The sequence below is a fragment of the Anguilla anguilla genome, chromosome 15 (assembly GCF_013347855.1).
Source record: "Anguilla anguilla isolate fAngAng1 chromosome 15, fAngAng1.pri, whole genome shotgun sequence".
Lineage (NCBI taxonomy): Eukaryota > Metazoa > Chordata > Actinopteri > Anguilliformes > Anguillidae > Anguilla > Anguilla anguilla.
In genome coordinates, this window is record NC_049215.1 from 23744905 (window position 1) to 23761464 (window position 16560).

The window sequence follows — 16560 nt, forward strand, 5'->3', positions numbered from 1 at the left end:
CTACACACAGATTTAGAAGAGTAGCAGAGTCTGTATATATCTGTTTTTGGATTTTGTTCATTTTTTCAGAAAATATTTAGCATAGCACTATGGAATTTTACTTCAAGCAGCTTTGACATGTCAGTAGTCATTACCTGTTTTAATTACATTCATAACTTAACTGAGTAGGGTACAATTTAAATTTAAATTGATGCTGTGTCAATGCAGCAAGCAAATTAGCTCAACACATTTAACATTAAACCCTGAACTAACTTGTCGAACATGTTAATGAGTAGGCCTACTATTAATTTCTTTAACAAGTATTCAACACCATATAAAATGCCTATGGTCTCCCCAAAAGGACACTCCATGTAGATGGCTTTCCACACTATCTAGTGTCCCTAATCTCCAAATCTGAAAAAGCAGCCCTCCTATAGTTTGTTCACAATAAATGGAAGCACCTCTCCCACCGCATCTTTTCCACAATCAAGCGCTCTGATTGTCCCCCTGCGTCGTACACATTTATTCCCAAGCTAAAATCATGTACGCTGCGTCAGAATCAGACAGCGGTTGACAGGCAACCAGTCAGCTGGAACAGTAAACAGAGAAATGAGTGTGTGTGTTGAGGGATGCGATAAACACAGAGGGGAAGTGCCTGTGTGTGCATATGTGTGTGTGTGTGTGTGTGTGTGTGTGTGTGCATGCGCGTGTGTGTGTGTGTGTGTGTTTGTGTGTGTGCATTACCATCACATACACGCAAGCCCCTCTCCCCTCCCCTCCTCCTCCGTTCATGACCTGTCTCCCAGGTGTTTTCCATTCGTGGTTTCCACCAGCAGGAATGCTGTGTCTCACGCAGGCCTACGGCTCGCGCAGAGCAGCACCCAATCGCGGCCCTGACCCCCCCGAGCCCCCAGGCGTTAGCGGTACACCTCCATGTGGTTAGAGGAAGTGGCTCTCACTGTAAAATCAAGGGCTTGTGCCGCACAGCTGTGCTGCAGCATTTACTGAAGCAGCATGTGAAGGCAATATGAATGCACAAGTCTGGGAACAGCAGCTTTATGCGTCTGTGGTGCAGTGTGGTCAGCCCTGCTGATGTTTCAGTCCCAGTCTTGCTGAAAACAGGGTGGCAGCATTTACAGTTACATTTGTCTGCCAGATGCTTTTGTTCCAAAGTTCCTAGATGGCGATTGCAAATAGCTCCAAGCTAACTACAATCTCCCGAACGGAGAGCCGATAGTAGCATTACACCACTGCTGTATATCTGATGAGGACTGCATTCAGTTACCAATGGGCAAAGACAAAGAGAGGTGAAGCGTGCACATCTTAAAAACCCAGCATGCACAGGGCATTAATAAACGCAATAGGCTTCGTTAAGAAATGCATTATTGCATTTTGTTCCAACATTAATAAATATGAGTAAATCTGAAATCAAAAAGAAGAGTGTCTCCAGATGGAGAAGCAGTCAAGATGACAGCCCCAGTATTGTTGGTTTTTACAGTATATGAACTGAACAATGGCAACAGTACTTATTGTGTGTTGAATTTACTGTCTGGCTTTCTTGGCCCTTTTTTGACTAATACTTTTATTAATTAATCAGAAATGGTTTAGTTGGCCAGTAAAAATTGTAAAAAATAAAATAAAATAAAATAAATATGGCAAACAAGTGGGAGTCGCAAGGCTTAATGGTAAAGTTAAAAAGCCTTTATTTGAACATGGCTAGGAAGAATTCAAACGTGCTGGACCTACGCATTGTAGCCTCACATTTATTAATGATTTCTTATTAAGTTATTAATAACTCATCCAAGACATATTCTAAAGTGTTGCCAACTGCTTTCTATAAACTGCTTAAAAACTGGCTGGACTGATTTAAACAAGGCCGCCCCAAGATTTATGATGTTAAACAAACAGGAGAACAAAGGCACGTTGATATCAGCTTTTTAGGAGGCCATGTGCTTTTGACTATGTGCCATATCTATACTCTGAATTAAGGGGAATAAAATATGAACTGAAATGAGCTCATTTATGTTATGCATCTGAAAGATGAAATATTTTTAAAATATTGCCAGATTTAAGGGATCAAGGCAGTCACTGTAATGTGTTGTACGTTTGGTCATAGAAGATATGTTGCATTATTCTGCAAGTATCAGCATCAACTTCTAGTTACTGTGCCAACTTTTTAAAGACGAAGAGTAATTAACTACCTGAATTTGACGAATCGTCTTTGAGAATGGTCTCTTCCTACCTTTGCTGTTTTAAAAATGGCAGTGGAACAGATGGCGAATCAAAGATGCCATCTGCGTTTTATGGCTTACATTAAAAAACAATGCAATATTATTTTATTAATTCCCTTAGGACCAATTTCATGTTTGGCCGGGCTAAAAAGAGTGCAGACACATTTACAGTTTCCAAGATAAATTTCAGCATATACTGTGTACTGCAAGATATCGTTCATATACATTTTTCATATATACGCGTACATTTTATTATTTAAAAACATGAAAATTTAACATGCATTCACCTGTGCTCGGCGTATTTTGTGAACCCCCGCCCCGCCCCGCCCCTCCCCGCCCTGCCCCGCCCTGCCCCGCCCTGCCCCGCCCTGCCCTGCCCTGCCCTGCCTTCCCTGCAGGTGCCCCCTCCGCAGCAGGGGAGGCAGAGCGCTGCACAGGTGCGCATGCAGCAGGTGGAATGCTCCCGCAGGCTGCTGCAGGAGAAGCACGAGGCCGACTTCCTGCAGGCTAAGGACAAAATCAAGGACTCGGTGAGGGAGGTGGAGGGGCCTGACATGCAGCAGACACTGCAGGAGCAGATTCGCCAGTGGTTCATCGAGTGCCGGTGAGACCCGCCCCCTCACCCCCAGGGCTCCGCCCACCCACTCTGTCTCTGCTTACCGTTACATTACATTTATTTGGCAGACGCTTTTATCCAAAGCAACGTACAAGCTTGCTGGTCAAGCTTTCTATAATAATAATAATAGGAGCACCTGTTTGTTCTTTGCCTCTGGGGCTGTGAATCTCCCATCGCTGAAAGGGTCCAGTGTAAAAACAGTGACTGTCTTTAGCGGCTCTTCGCAGTGGGGCTAGCGCTGGAGAGAGGCTGGGCCTTGGCGGGAGCCTCCGCAGACCCTCATTAGCGCATTCCTCTGTGATTTACGCGCTCGCAGCAGACTGCGCCGCCCGCTCCCGGGGAGCCCACGGCCCTAAATCATCTCAGCCCTGGGCCCCTGGAGAGGCACGCTGTCCACAGCCCACAATGGCAGCTCCCCGCGGCTTTGAGCAGCTCGCTTTCTCATTGGGCAATAATGTATCTGTGCCAATAATGTGAGGATAGTGGGATCTGAGCAAGTGCTCCACTGACCAGGCTGTGATCTCTTGTGATGGGAGAGTAAGAGTTGAACCCTATGGACCCTATAATACGTGGAGCTACAGTGTATCAATCACTTGTTTGACCAAATGAAATCAGCTATTTATAATGATTGGTTCAAGTCAGTGAGCCACTGCTGGCATGTTGCAGCTGTGCCTGCTCAGCATTCCCAGGGCCTGCTGTAGGGTGTTGGTGCTCCCTAAACGAGAATGTCCTTGTGGCCCCAAAGTGTTCCAAAAAAAAAAAAAAAAAACTTTAGTTGTGTGGCCCAGGGATGGTTGTGGCCCTAAACGACTGCACAGAGTGTTTATGCCAGCGGCCTTCCCACTACTCTTTTCATTGTTGTATGGCCCATTTCCATAATGAAAGCTGCGGTATTGCCCGTATGTATGTAATTCTAGACAGCCCCAGAGAGCTGGTGGAAAACCTCTCGAGCCCAGGCCACAGAGGAGTGGTCTGTTTCTCAGCACCTCCAGCTTTTACATAGAGAAGGGCTGAGGGGCTGCAGTCTGCTTTTTATTAAGATCTGATTCGAGCCATTACCCCATTACCCCATTAATGGAGACCTGCTCGTATGCCTCTGAGAAAGAACAGGGCCTAGCCTTTCAGTTGAGATGTTCAAATGTAAAATCTGAGCAGGATTGCATATGAGATACTTTTAGACCACTGAAGAAACAGAATTCTATGGAAGTACAGGTAAGGTAGGTTAACTATTGTATTTCTTGATATGCTCTCTCCAGTGTTAAAATAGGGGATTTTTAAGTATAGCTCGTCCTTTAAACTTGAGCTCTGCTGTTTTTTCCACTGCAGAGATGCCACTGGGAAGTTTCCAGACTTCCCCAGCATAGATGAAGGGGGGTCGGCAGCCATATTTGCACAGAAGACACCTGAGCAGGTGAGTCCTTTGAGTTCCACAGACCCATGAATGACCCAGTGTATGTGCATTGCGCCACAGTGTTTACTGGGATGCTTACAATGCAAGAAGGATCAGGTTGCAGACAGCCACATGTATAGACCCCAGTCATAATTCGAGACCTACAACATCCCATCACTGCAGCGACTGTCCTATTACAGGATGGGGCATGGGATGCCAAACTTACAGAAACCCTCCCTCTCTGGGGGATGTTGTAGTGTTTAGGGATCAGCCAGCGGAACTACTGGCCAGTTTCCTAACTAGTCTTGTCCATGAATTTTATGTCCCTGACCCCTTAACCTCTACCCTTAACCTTAACCCTTAACCTCAACCTCAAACTCAACCCCAGCCCCAGCCCCAACCACAAACTGGTCATAAACCTTAACATTTCATAGTCCTGCAGCAGGACATGAGTATTTTATTAAAATGGATTGTAAGAAAAACAGGAAAAGACACTCCAATTTAGAGTTATCTAAGAGGAAACTGTACATATTAAGAAAATATTAAGTCAGCCAATAAAGCATAGACCCTAATGCAGACAAAGTTTTATCATTTTTCTCTGACAAAACTTTGGAACAATAAATACAAGCCTGTTTTTTTGGAAAGTTCCCTTCCTGGCGTTATCTCACATCCAAAGAGTAATTCACTCAGATTTTTCAGTAAGTGTTCTTAAAACGTTTTGTGTTAGGAGGGATGTAGCTCTGGCCTATTGCAGTGATTTAGCTCTAATCCCTGATAATGGATGGTTCCTGCTGGATCGGGTTGAGTGACTATGTCTGCTCTCCCTAGACAAAAGGGCCATTCAGACCCTCTGGAGGGCTTTACATGGTCAGTCGAGTAAAGAACTAAGAAAAGGCATAAACTTTCATCTTTAATGGTGTCCAGGACCACATTACTTTCCGGAGGCTTAACAGTAAGCAGCCTGCATAATTCATGCATTGCAGTAATGCATTTAGCCACTCCATGCATCTGAGCAACACATGTACAGATCTATCCATCAGGTTTTAAACCCTGTGTGTGTGTGTGTGTGTGTGCGTGCACGCATGCGTGCATGTGCATTGTGTGTACGGTAACTGTTTTGAGGTCATTTAAATGAATTGATCAGTGCAGTTTGTGTGAAAGTGTTTACATTGTATTGACATTAACATAGAGAGCAGATGCACAACCTGGGGCCCTTTACTGGCTCTTTAACTGTATGCTCAAATAAAGTATTAAAATGTGTGTGTTTTTAAAGGTTGCTGCTGAACTGGCTGCCAAAGAGGAGGAGAAGGAGAAGAGGAAGAAAAGTAAAGGGAAAAAAGGGAAGTCGTCTGGGAAGGAGAAGAAGAAAGACAGGAAGGGAAAGGGGAAAGGAAAGAAGAGTGATGCAGATTCTGAGGTAGGGGCATGGCTTCACAGAGAAGACGGGTGGGCATGACATGTCACAGCTCAGCAAAAGGCCTGGTCGATTGCCTGCCACTGCTAACTACTTTTCCATTCGCTTCAAATTATGTCATTTTTACAATGTCAGTTATTGGCCAAATGGAAATTACCATTGTGTGCAATAAAACGTCAGTTAGGTGACTTCATAAAACTATGCCTTAGTATTTGTTACTAATGCTCTAGCTTCAGAAGCTTCTGAAGTAACTGGTCTAAATGTTCTTTAAGGCAGCCAGAAATGTTTCCCATGCTGCTTCAAACATCTACACATTTTAACATCTTAGAAAACTTAAATAAGTTTGCCTTGAAATGAATCCAGATAAAGCACAGTGCATGATTCATGCAGCTGCAGCTATGGATGCTTGTTTGTGAACACGGGGCTGATGTCCAGTTAGGTTTACAGCACTGTCACTCTACTTTTGAGCAAGCTGCTTAACCTGAATTGATTATATCCAACTGTATGAATAAATGGTCCATCAAATATGAACTGTGGAAGACTCATTGATACCTGGCAAGCAAATTAATAATGTCATGTTAAAAGCAGAATCCTGTAATCACTTCTCAGTGAGGACCTTGTGGTTATTGAGACACTGTAGTCACACTGATAAAATTCCCATTGTGTAGCAGAAGTTAATTGCCATAAAACTAGATCTCACTGGCTTGTGTGCTGTTCACAGGATCTTTAATGACTATAAAGTATAACATGCCTATTGGTTGGGAAACTTTTAGGTTTCTAGTTTTAATAGTTTTTAGGTTAAAAATTGTTAATGTTAAAAGTTTAGATATACACACATGAATGTAATGCAGAAATATATAAGGGGCTTGGTATAATTCAGGAAGGGGACCGGGTTCCATACCACAGAACTCCCTGTGCCTCTCTTTGGGAAATACTATGCGCCGTAAATTTCTTCTGTTTTTGTCATACATGCCAGAAATACAGTACCTCATGGGAGCTCACACTGTTTGCAGTTGGTGGTAATTCTCAAAGCAGCTGTTATATCAGTTGCAGAAATTGTTTCGCTCCAACAAAATTTGACAGGATTGTGTTTTAAATTTTCCATTGAGGAGGCAAGTGAATTGACCTCCCATGTGAATTAATCAGTTGAACCTATTTTACAGTGACACCACTGCTTCAGCTGCACTGTTCAGGTGAACACGAAAAAGTGCCTCCAAAATTTTTTGACACATTTAAAAATATATATATCACACAATGTAAAAATAAATACACATGTATGCTGTGTGAAACATGGACACCTAACCTGGCTGCTTTGTGGAGACTGCCCTTCCTCTGATTTGTGTTTAGGGTTCTGACTGAACCGCCAGGGATAGCCTGTGCTACGTCACCGCAGGACACCGCTTTCAGGAAATGTCTCTGGTCCCGACGGAGCATTCCTCGCATGGTCCGTTAACACCGCGGGCCCAGCGTCCCTTCCCTCTTAAACCTTTCAGCGCTCCCCCCGCCCCGCCAGCTCGCTCTCCCAGAGGGTCCTCCCCGCCCTTTTCTCCTGTCACTGCTCTTTTTTGTTCGGCCTTACGCAAGCGTGTCGGCTACGGCGCGCTGATTAGCAGAGAGAGCGCGCGGAATGCAGAAAGAGGGGGGAAAAAAGACCAGATTCCAATTCCAGTCATTCGTTTAAACCAACGTGCCAATTATTTCTGTATAAAAAATTAAAAAAAACTGCCTCAAAGCATCAGGCTGTGTTAATCAGGGCCCGAAATGGAGGTCAGCATAAATCCAAGTGTAATTAAAAGCTGTGCAGCTGGGAGCTGGCAGCCATAAACCGCTTCGCTTCGCGCCGTAATGAAGTGCTCAGGTAAAATGAATTCATCTGGGTTCTCTGGTTTCAGACGGGGCGTCCGTGTGTTTAAGTGGGTTACCTATACGGCCGTGGCTGCACAATGCACGTTTTGTATGAGGCCCTCCTTTGAAGCTAGGGCCCATTTTTTTGTTCTTCAGGAGAGGACTATGATGGTGGGGTGGGGTGGGGCTGGGGGGTTGGGGGCGTAATTGGTGTGTGATTACAGGGGCCCTGTATTGGGTGTCCAGCCGAAACCAGATGGGCTCAGCGGAGAAAGAGGCTCTGTCCATCCTGGCCGAGCCCCGGCGGTCGTCTCTCACCTTTGTGAGATCACAGACTGAGAGAGCGAGGAGGACGGCACCACCGCTCTGTCTCCAGCTCGGACCCCGAGCCGCTTCCCTGGGATGACATGTCACGGCCGCTGGCGGCTACCTAAACAGTATGAATTACAAGCGCACAGCAAGTTTGCCAAGCTGTGGTCAGGTTCGCTAGAATGGAGCCATTGTTTCTGTCGAGCACCATCATGAATAACAGAAAACTTCCCCTTAAATTCGTGCTGCAGAAAACGTATCACACATGGCTGCACTCACCAATCCATTCCTGAGTCTGCCTTGGAACCGTTTCAAGCGTGATTTTATAGCGCCCCTTTACCGTCGGGTCAGGTGGGGTTTGTGATGGGGGGTGGGGGAGGAGAGTGGATATGCAAGAGATGGTGTTGAATTATCAGGATAGAGTCAGCCTCCCTAAAATTGGATATTGGATTATTGCATAATCCAGTTGTGTTCCATATAATAGTGTACAGCTGCTCCTGTTTTAATCCCACTGACATCACTTACTCCTGTTACGTGCATACTCTACTTAAGTGCACAACAAACATAGCTGTCACAACCATAATTTAGTTATAGAGAATCGACTGCAGGTAAAAATCACCCTGGGGCAGAAAGACAGAAAAAGATCCATGTAAAGTACAATCTGCAACAGCGATCGACAGATGGTGAGTGTTGAATGACAGGTGTCAGGTTGCGTATGTTTAAGGAGGGAGGTAGAATGATTAAATCAACCAATTAATCACATTTAATTTCATATAGCACCCAAAGAAATCGAAACCAACCATTTTTCAAGTAAAAACTATAACTGAAATGGACAGTTATGACATTTGTTTAATTGGAAATCACTCCGTGCGTCAGCAGTCAGGATTAATGAGCTGTGGTCTGTGATTCATTTGAGACAGAATCATTGTAATGGAACACTGTGCTGCTACAGAGATATTCTGTAAAATATTTACTCCTGGGGGAGAATAAAATGCACAGTAATAACCTCTGACAGTCCCTGCCAGGTCACTGAGCCATTGGTGAACAGCCCAGATGAAAGCAATGTGAAAAGAGATGCATAGTACAGATTATTAATAAAGGTTCATTTTTATATATAATTAATACAGATATTATTTAAAAGTAGTTTTCTGCATTACAAGAAGTAAATATTGGCCAGCTTAATGATTTCTTGTGTGCATTCTTTTAATAGTATGACATACTTTGTTATGGCTCACTCTGTAAACATAGAACATACAACAGTTTAAAGTGCTAATACAGAACTATTGCTAAAGTAAGAAGTCAATGACAATAAAAGCCAAAAGATTATTGTGAGATGATGGAAAAATAAAGTTATTACAACATTATATGGAAAATGCCTTTTAAATTAAACTGTCTATTGGGGACACTAGGGAGGCAGATCCTTCCTAACTGGAACTTTTGCTGAAGGTCACCCTGTAATGTCCTCAGATGAACCCCACTATTACACCACACATATCACCCGTATTCTCCTCAGTGGGCCACAAGACTATTTCTGTGTACCTACAAGAATGATACACGACTTGTTAAGGAAGGAAATGCAATTTTAATGTTCAGGTAAACCCAAAACAAGTAATAAATCAGGTTACACATACCAATAATATACAGTGTTTAATTATGGATTTCCTGACTACTGTACTACTGTAAACTAAGGTTTTTGTTTATTATTTCTTTTCTCTTTTTTTCTTTTTCCTTTTTGGAATGCATTCAAGGAACATTGGGTGGAAATATGCACTTCATCTGGTTTTAGCTCCTTAAACTTAAACATCCTTGACCTTTGTTGAAGGTGACCTTGGAGCGTATCACACCACAACCCTGCACATCACAGGAAGTGCAGACAGGACAAGGAGGGTGGAGACATATGGCCAGTGACAGTGTCCTTAAAATTCGGACATCCTGGCAGTTCCTCTCCTACAGAGGTGTAATCTAAAAATATTTCCTGTAGAGGGTCCAGATGACCTTGCAAGAGGAGGAACTTGGTTTTAGCCCAGTGGTGCATCCACCATGCAGTATAGTTCATATTTCACCATTGCTGACTGGTAGGGTGTCTGACATGGCGATGCATGATTGGCCAAAGGTCCTTCCTCTGGTGGAATATGTTGGAGGGATTTGATGTGCCTGTGCCAGCTTTTCTGATTTTCTTGATACGATACTATCCACCAAAATAAATCTGTGCAAATCCCAAAGAATTACACGTATGCCATGAGGAAAAAAAGGTATACAGGGAGTGGTTGAGCCTGCTATGAGGGAAGTAGCCATTCATCTGAAAAGCATGATATGGAGCATTACACATAATGTATTCTGGACTGGCTCTTTCTGTTTTAGATGACTGTGGAAAAATGTGTTTACACTGAGGCTTAGAATATGTGTGTAGCTGGTTTTTATTAAAAGAATCATTTCTCCTCATATTCGCTATCTTCTCAGATCTTGGACTGTTTTCTGTATATAAACACAACATCATATTTGGCTGTCCAACACTGCGAGTCAAATAGGAATACTGGACCTATATCTTGGCATCAGGGGTTTCTGGCTATATTACTTGCATTTTTCCATGAATTTTGTATATACTGTTAGTGAAAACATGCCTTAAAAGTCCTGTTCCACATTTAAAAGCAGCATATATTGACAGCCATCATTTTTGCTCATGTTAATAATTTTACTGTTATCGTATTCTATTAGCCTTTATTCTGATATTCAACCATCAGAAATTTCAACAGGGTCATTCTATCTTGTTTCAGTGGAAACATAATGATTCTTCTCTTATTTCTTTATTTCAGGAGGAGACGGGTTGGAAAATGCCCCCCAGCAGTTTCCTGCCAGCGGTGGTTGAGGGGGCCAATACCTACAAAGGTAAATGCTCAGAATAACTCAGTTTTGTAGCGGTCACAGAGGACACACAGCGATGAATTACATCCATGTAAAGGGCCATCCCTGGGTCAGTTAATTATCTCAGTCCTTTAGACAGCATAACCATTCCTGCAGATGACTTAAATTTAGAAAAGAAATGATATTTGAATTATTGTGATTTTGTGCTCTGGTTTAAAAAAAATTTATTAAATGCCGGTCTGTATGTGAGTTGTTTTCTCCCAAGCCAGGGAGAAATGTGACAACATTAATGCAAGTTGCACTGTTAAAAGTGTGCAGTCCTGCATACCAGGGGCTGGGAGTCGACGTAATCAGGATCATTTTGAGGGAGTGAACTTGGTTTCAATAAGCAAAACTTATTTCAGGGCCATCAGAACCAAAGTAAGTGCTGAACTGAAGCCTGCTGCAGGCAGGAAGGGGGTGTGGGGGTGCTCCCTGAAATCAAGGTGAAATTGACAGATGAGACTTTGGGGATCCCCTTGTTATAAAGCCGATTGAAACTCCCTCCATCTGTCTCTGTCCTCTTGTCTAAGGTTGTTAGTCTAACTGTGTGTGTGTGTGTGTGTGTGCAATTTACCGCAGCAATATCCGAAATGCAGATTGAATTGAGCGCAGTGGTGCTTTATTGTTGGTCCCTGGGAAACAGGGCTAGTTTCCTGCCATTGAGTGCTTCCAGAAAGAGCTTCCTCACAGCCTGCGTGTGAGAGACCGGCACTGGGGACAATGGGGCTCAGCACTGGGCTGGGAATGGAGCGAGCTGTGCAAACCTGCTCCGACCTGCAGTCCCACTGCCCATGCTGCCAGCTGTGTGATTATACTGCCCTCTGTATCCAGCTGCCAGATCTTACCACCCTCTGACCCGGCTGGCTGACTGTGCCATCTCTGAATCAACAGCAAACAAAAGACACCTGTGTGTGCGGATTATGTGTGTGTGTGTGTGTGTGTGTGTGCAGTTACTCATGCACACATTATATGTATAGGGCCACATTACTGTACATTAGAGTAATGCCAGAGTATTACTCTCAACACTGCCCTCTTTCTGATATCTACCAGATATACAGATGACGAAGGACGTGTCATAGTTCTCTGTCTTTATTACTGATGGGCTTTCAAAGACATCTGTATCATTGAGCCGTACTGGGGAGGGGGGGGGGTTGAATGGGGGGCAGGGGGCAGGGGGCAGGGTGTGTGTTCCAGGAATGAGCAAGGAGGTCAGCAGTATATCATCACGGCCACAGGCTGACAGAGAGACAAATCAATCTGCTGTTGTGACGGCAGCGCTAACTAGCTGAGCACTCCTTCCTGTCTCGCCCTGACCTTGGTCCTAATGGAGGAAGGCTCTGCCTGCTGCTTCCGAGTTTCGGTGAACCGTGAACGTGTGTGTCATGGTGGTTTACTCAAACCGAAAACCCGGTGGCACTCCCTCTGTAAGATCCCAACAGGGAGCAATAGAACAAAGAGGCTACTTGGAAACCAGATGCCAAAGTGGGAATCTCCCCTCCAGCTCCCCCCAGAGGGTCCCAAACTTACAGAAATTGCATGCTGGATATTGTATTCTTCACTTTATTGCACTGGTGTTATCGACTTTACCGACTGCTGTTATGTGCGTATGCTGCTTGCATATAATCACAATGGTCCTAGGCATATTTACCTGTCGGGAGTCCTCTGTATACTTTTTCTCTGGTTAGACACTTGGATGGACCTGAACCTCATGCTTTTATGTGCGCGAGGGGGATGTTTGGCAGTGTGCCCATGGTCAGTGCGATCAATATTTACCCACACCCTGTTGGTTCAAGTGAAAGTGAAGCGCGGTTGGAAGGCATTCAGATCCAGGGAAGAGATGGGAATCGGCTCCTTGTTCATCTGAAAGAGGCCTCAGTCCAGCTCTGGGCCCCACGTCTGGTGCTCCACAGGCAGTTGGCCTTGATAACTATACCATCACTCCTGAAAACTCCTCATTTCCTCCCTTCTCCTCCTTTTCTCTTATCTGACCTGGTCACCTGAGGTTAGACCCTACGGCTCCCTGGGGCCGCATGTGCTATACAGCTTCGGTGGTCTCTGGATCAACATGCCCTGTGAAAACACATCAATCACAGCACAGATATTGGAAATCAATCACCAGTGTTATCTCAGCACGTCCATGGCGCTCCGAGCTTAGGCAAAACAACAGAGGCCATTTGAATGAATGATTGTGTCTTTGGTTTTTTATTCCTATCGGTTATCGCCTCCCCTGATATCTTTATTATTAATGGGGTACAGATTGGGGGTTGAATTCATTTTAATGGATGATTAATCAAATCATCTCTGAGTGTTTGAAGGTCACCATGGTGGTTTCACAGCCGCAAAAATCCACTGGCTCAAGCCCTGAAACGGACTTATGGTGACACAAGCTGCAGGTGCGGTCACGGGAGGGTGAAGTTTCATTCACTCCGTAATGGGTTGAGTTACTACATGCTGTCAATCATTTCATTGCCCCAATCGAACTTTGCTTTCCATGGCGAAGCACTAATTTTCAATCAAACCCATGTGTTACTGCGAAAGCCCCACCTAAGTTGTGGGTTGTTGGATATTTTGAGAAAGAAAAATGTTTTTGATGAAAGAAAATCTAAGTTGTAATAATAAGGTTGAAATCCCTTATTTTTGTGTTGTTAATTTGATTGCATATTGACAATATTCTTCATTGAAACCCATTGAATCCCCTATTAAGCACTGGACAATTGTGTTTTACAGTGTGAATGCTTTGTTGTGTTCATCCTCATGGTAAAAGGTGTGGCACAGAATCACAGGAAAATATAACTTTATTTTAGTATTAAAAACATTTTTTAAAGTAATAAATATATATTCCTAGGAATAAGTGGCAGGCTTTTTATTCTGTCTACATGCAGAATTACTATTATTGTAGTTAGAAAAGGTTACAAAAAGTAAAACACCAGACATGCCTTTAGACATCAGCAGGAAGCAATTATGCACCCAAGTCAAAGCCATTTAATTCTTTTTCGTTATGATTTCCTTCAAGAATGTCAGCAGCCACAACCTGGGCCTAAGGTTACGTTCCTAAAGAATGAGGCTGTGAGATTTAATAGAAAGCAGGCTCCATATCCTGGCTTTACCTCTGCATATACGATTGGTTGAGCATTGTCATGACAACACCCCCCATCCCTCCGTACGTTGCTCATTTGTTTTGATTTTGTGTAATTTGTTGTTGAGCGTGTGCGGTGGAACAAATGCAGACTTAAAAAAAAAAAGTTTTTTAATGTCGCTCTGTTATTCAGACAGTGACTTCCTGTGTTATTTGTCCTGTTTGGGCCTGATTTGGCTGAGAGAGGAGAGCTGCATACAGAATCTGAAAGATTCATTTATTCTTTGTGGGAAATGGTGACAGTTGGGTTTTCTTTGGAATGTACCCTCGAGCATTAAGCAAGATTTCTGGGTCAAAACATTTAAAAATGCATTGAAATGCATGCGAAACATCCTGCCTGTCAAGCGTGTGATTTCAAGGAAACGTTTCTGCCGGTCGATGAGCTTCCCATGGGTGTACTGCGCTGTTTTATCAGGTGTCTGTAATTTCTTTCTTCCCGTCGCGTTTTAGTGCTAATGGCGCGTAAACTCGTCCCTCAAAATCCGCGCAGAGTCGAGCGAGGAACACGGGTCGAGACCCAGACAGCGCGCGTCTGGCGGCATCCAACGGCGGCCCTCTAGCCCGGCCGCTGCACCGCCCATCTGCTCTGACGCCGTGAGCACGTCCGCCGTCCGCCATTCGCCATCCGCCGTCCGCTTCCTCCCTCCCCTCCAGTCCAGCTGGTGAGCCCGCGTGCTGACGTGCCCCCCGGTGGGAAACCTCGGCTTTTTTGTCCCAGCATGCCAGCGTCACGGGCCAGCAGCTTGGACCCGAACCGTGGATTTAATTTCAATTTCCTGGCCACGGTCCGCGCGAGTGGGAAACGCTCCTGAGGAAGAATCGAGCCCTCCCTCTCGTCCGCTCCGCTCGGACAAAAACAGGTTATTGTCCAGATTAAAGGAAGCACTTGAGCGCTGGAATACAATCGCTGTTGTTTGTGGAGCCTCTCCTTGTGGGGTTTGAATTTTAACTGCAGCTTTATTAGTTACACCTGAATCCTTACAGCGCAGCCTAACATCAATAAAGAAACAATGCCTTTAATGCAGATGTTTTAAACACATCAAATACGCACAGCAAGAGGATTTAAGTGCCCCCCTGACCTCCCCCGCAAAGTCAGCAACACATTTTGCACATAAAATATACCCTCTACTCCTACACCTCCCACCTGACATCTTAGAGACATTTTAGATTTTTAAGAAACTTGTGAGGATATGAAATGATTTAATAATGAGAACAGGCCATTCAGCCAATGCATGCTCATCATTTTCCTTCTGTCTAGTCGTACGAGAATCTGTCAAGCCTGGACTTTAACACCTCAGAGGTCTCTGTCGCTGCTTATGAACTTACTAAAATATTCAGAAATATAAAATTTATAAACATTATTTTCTTTTTAAAGAAGTACAAAACATTTGTAAATCATCCCTTTTCAAATACAGTTTCCACTCTGAAGAATCGACAATTTTGCTTAACTCCCGCATGGATTCTGCAGCAACATACTCAATATTGTTTTCTACTCTGAACTCTATTAGAAAACATGAATGCTGGTCTACACTCATCTCAGCATAGGGAATACTCTGTTTACTGCAGTTTATGGGCTTACGTGCTGACTCTTTATAAAGAGGGGATGCATCGTATATGTGAAGCACTCAGGAAAGATGTTGCTTATAAAGATGTGTGTGGTCCCTTTGTGGAGCCACTTTCCTTTGACATTAGCTTATGAAATGATCAGCTTGATAATAAGCTTGTGAAATTTTGCATTTGCCTTATTTTAAGCTTAATGGTGTATTTTCTTTAGCAAATGTTATTAAAATAGGGCTTAGATGCCTGACCTTGGGGCTTTTGTTCGCCTCTAAAACAGGACTCTCCTAAACCCCACTGTTTTCAGTAGAATATAATTAACGCCTTTTTCACACCAAAACTGTGTTGTGGTAACACACCATGATGGATCAAAAAAGGTAATTTGGTGTATCGGATTGCCCCTGGTGCCTTGAAAAAAAATATTTTAAAAAGGAGATCACTGACCTGGCAAGCAGATTACGTTTCACAGTCAGAAGGTTCTTTCTGTTTGCCAAATGAAGCAAGTCCTTCAAGGCACGCTTTCAATTCTGCGGCATTTCAGAGTAATTGTTTTTATCGGGAGCTGTTTCATTTTTCACAAGAGCAATTGAAGCAGCTGTTATTGGGTTGTTTGTTTTGCTTCTTATTTGATGAAAACACAGTAACTCTTGAGGGAACAGGCGATCTGAAGGCTTTCAAACTGCTGAATGGCTCGCATCTTTGAGCTATGCTCAAGAGAATGTCAGCGGACAGTGGTTTGATGAGTTAATGTGGATTAATATTTTCCAGAAAATGCCTATCTATATGGGCATGGACTAGAGGCTAAGTGAAACAGTAAAGGATGGGTTAGTACCATCAGAAGCTAAACATGCGTGCAGAAAACATGTTTAAGGACCATATTGTGTGGGGCATATAACTGTGAGCAAGAACTGAGATTTTAAACTTATCTAGTCATACTCTGAGCCACACATGCACAAAATTTAAACAAGTGTTGTTTGTTGTGCATACTGAATTCAAGAAAGAATGCAAGAAAAAGACCTGAATGACCTGAAAGCCATTTGCTTTTGGGAAACTGGGCCGCTTACTATCTTGTGTTTGTCTGTAAGGTCAACACCAGACTTCCACCTTCCTCCTATAATATTTTGCTTTGTGGCCCACTTCTATCTGAATTTCTCAATACTGCTGTTTATCTAGAAAGCA

General features: G+C 43.7%; 1 protein-coding gene across 1 annotated transcript in view; it reads left to right on the forward strand.

The window, feature by feature from the left end:
• Positions 1-16560, forward strand: part of iqca1 (IQ motif containing with AAA domain 1) — a 54138-nt gene that overhangs the window by 8883 nt on the left and 28695 nt on the right. Inside the window, exons 7-10 of the mRNA XM_035393143.1 lie at positions 2609-2814; positions 4153-4237; positions 5490-5633; positions 10598-10670. Of these exons, the coding sequence (XP_035249034.1) occupies positions 2609-2814; positions 4153-4237; positions 5490-5633; positions 10598-10670 (508 nt within the window). The remainder of the gene's footprint in view (positions 1-2608; positions 2815-4152; positions 4238-5489; positions 5634-10597; positions 10671-16560) is intronic.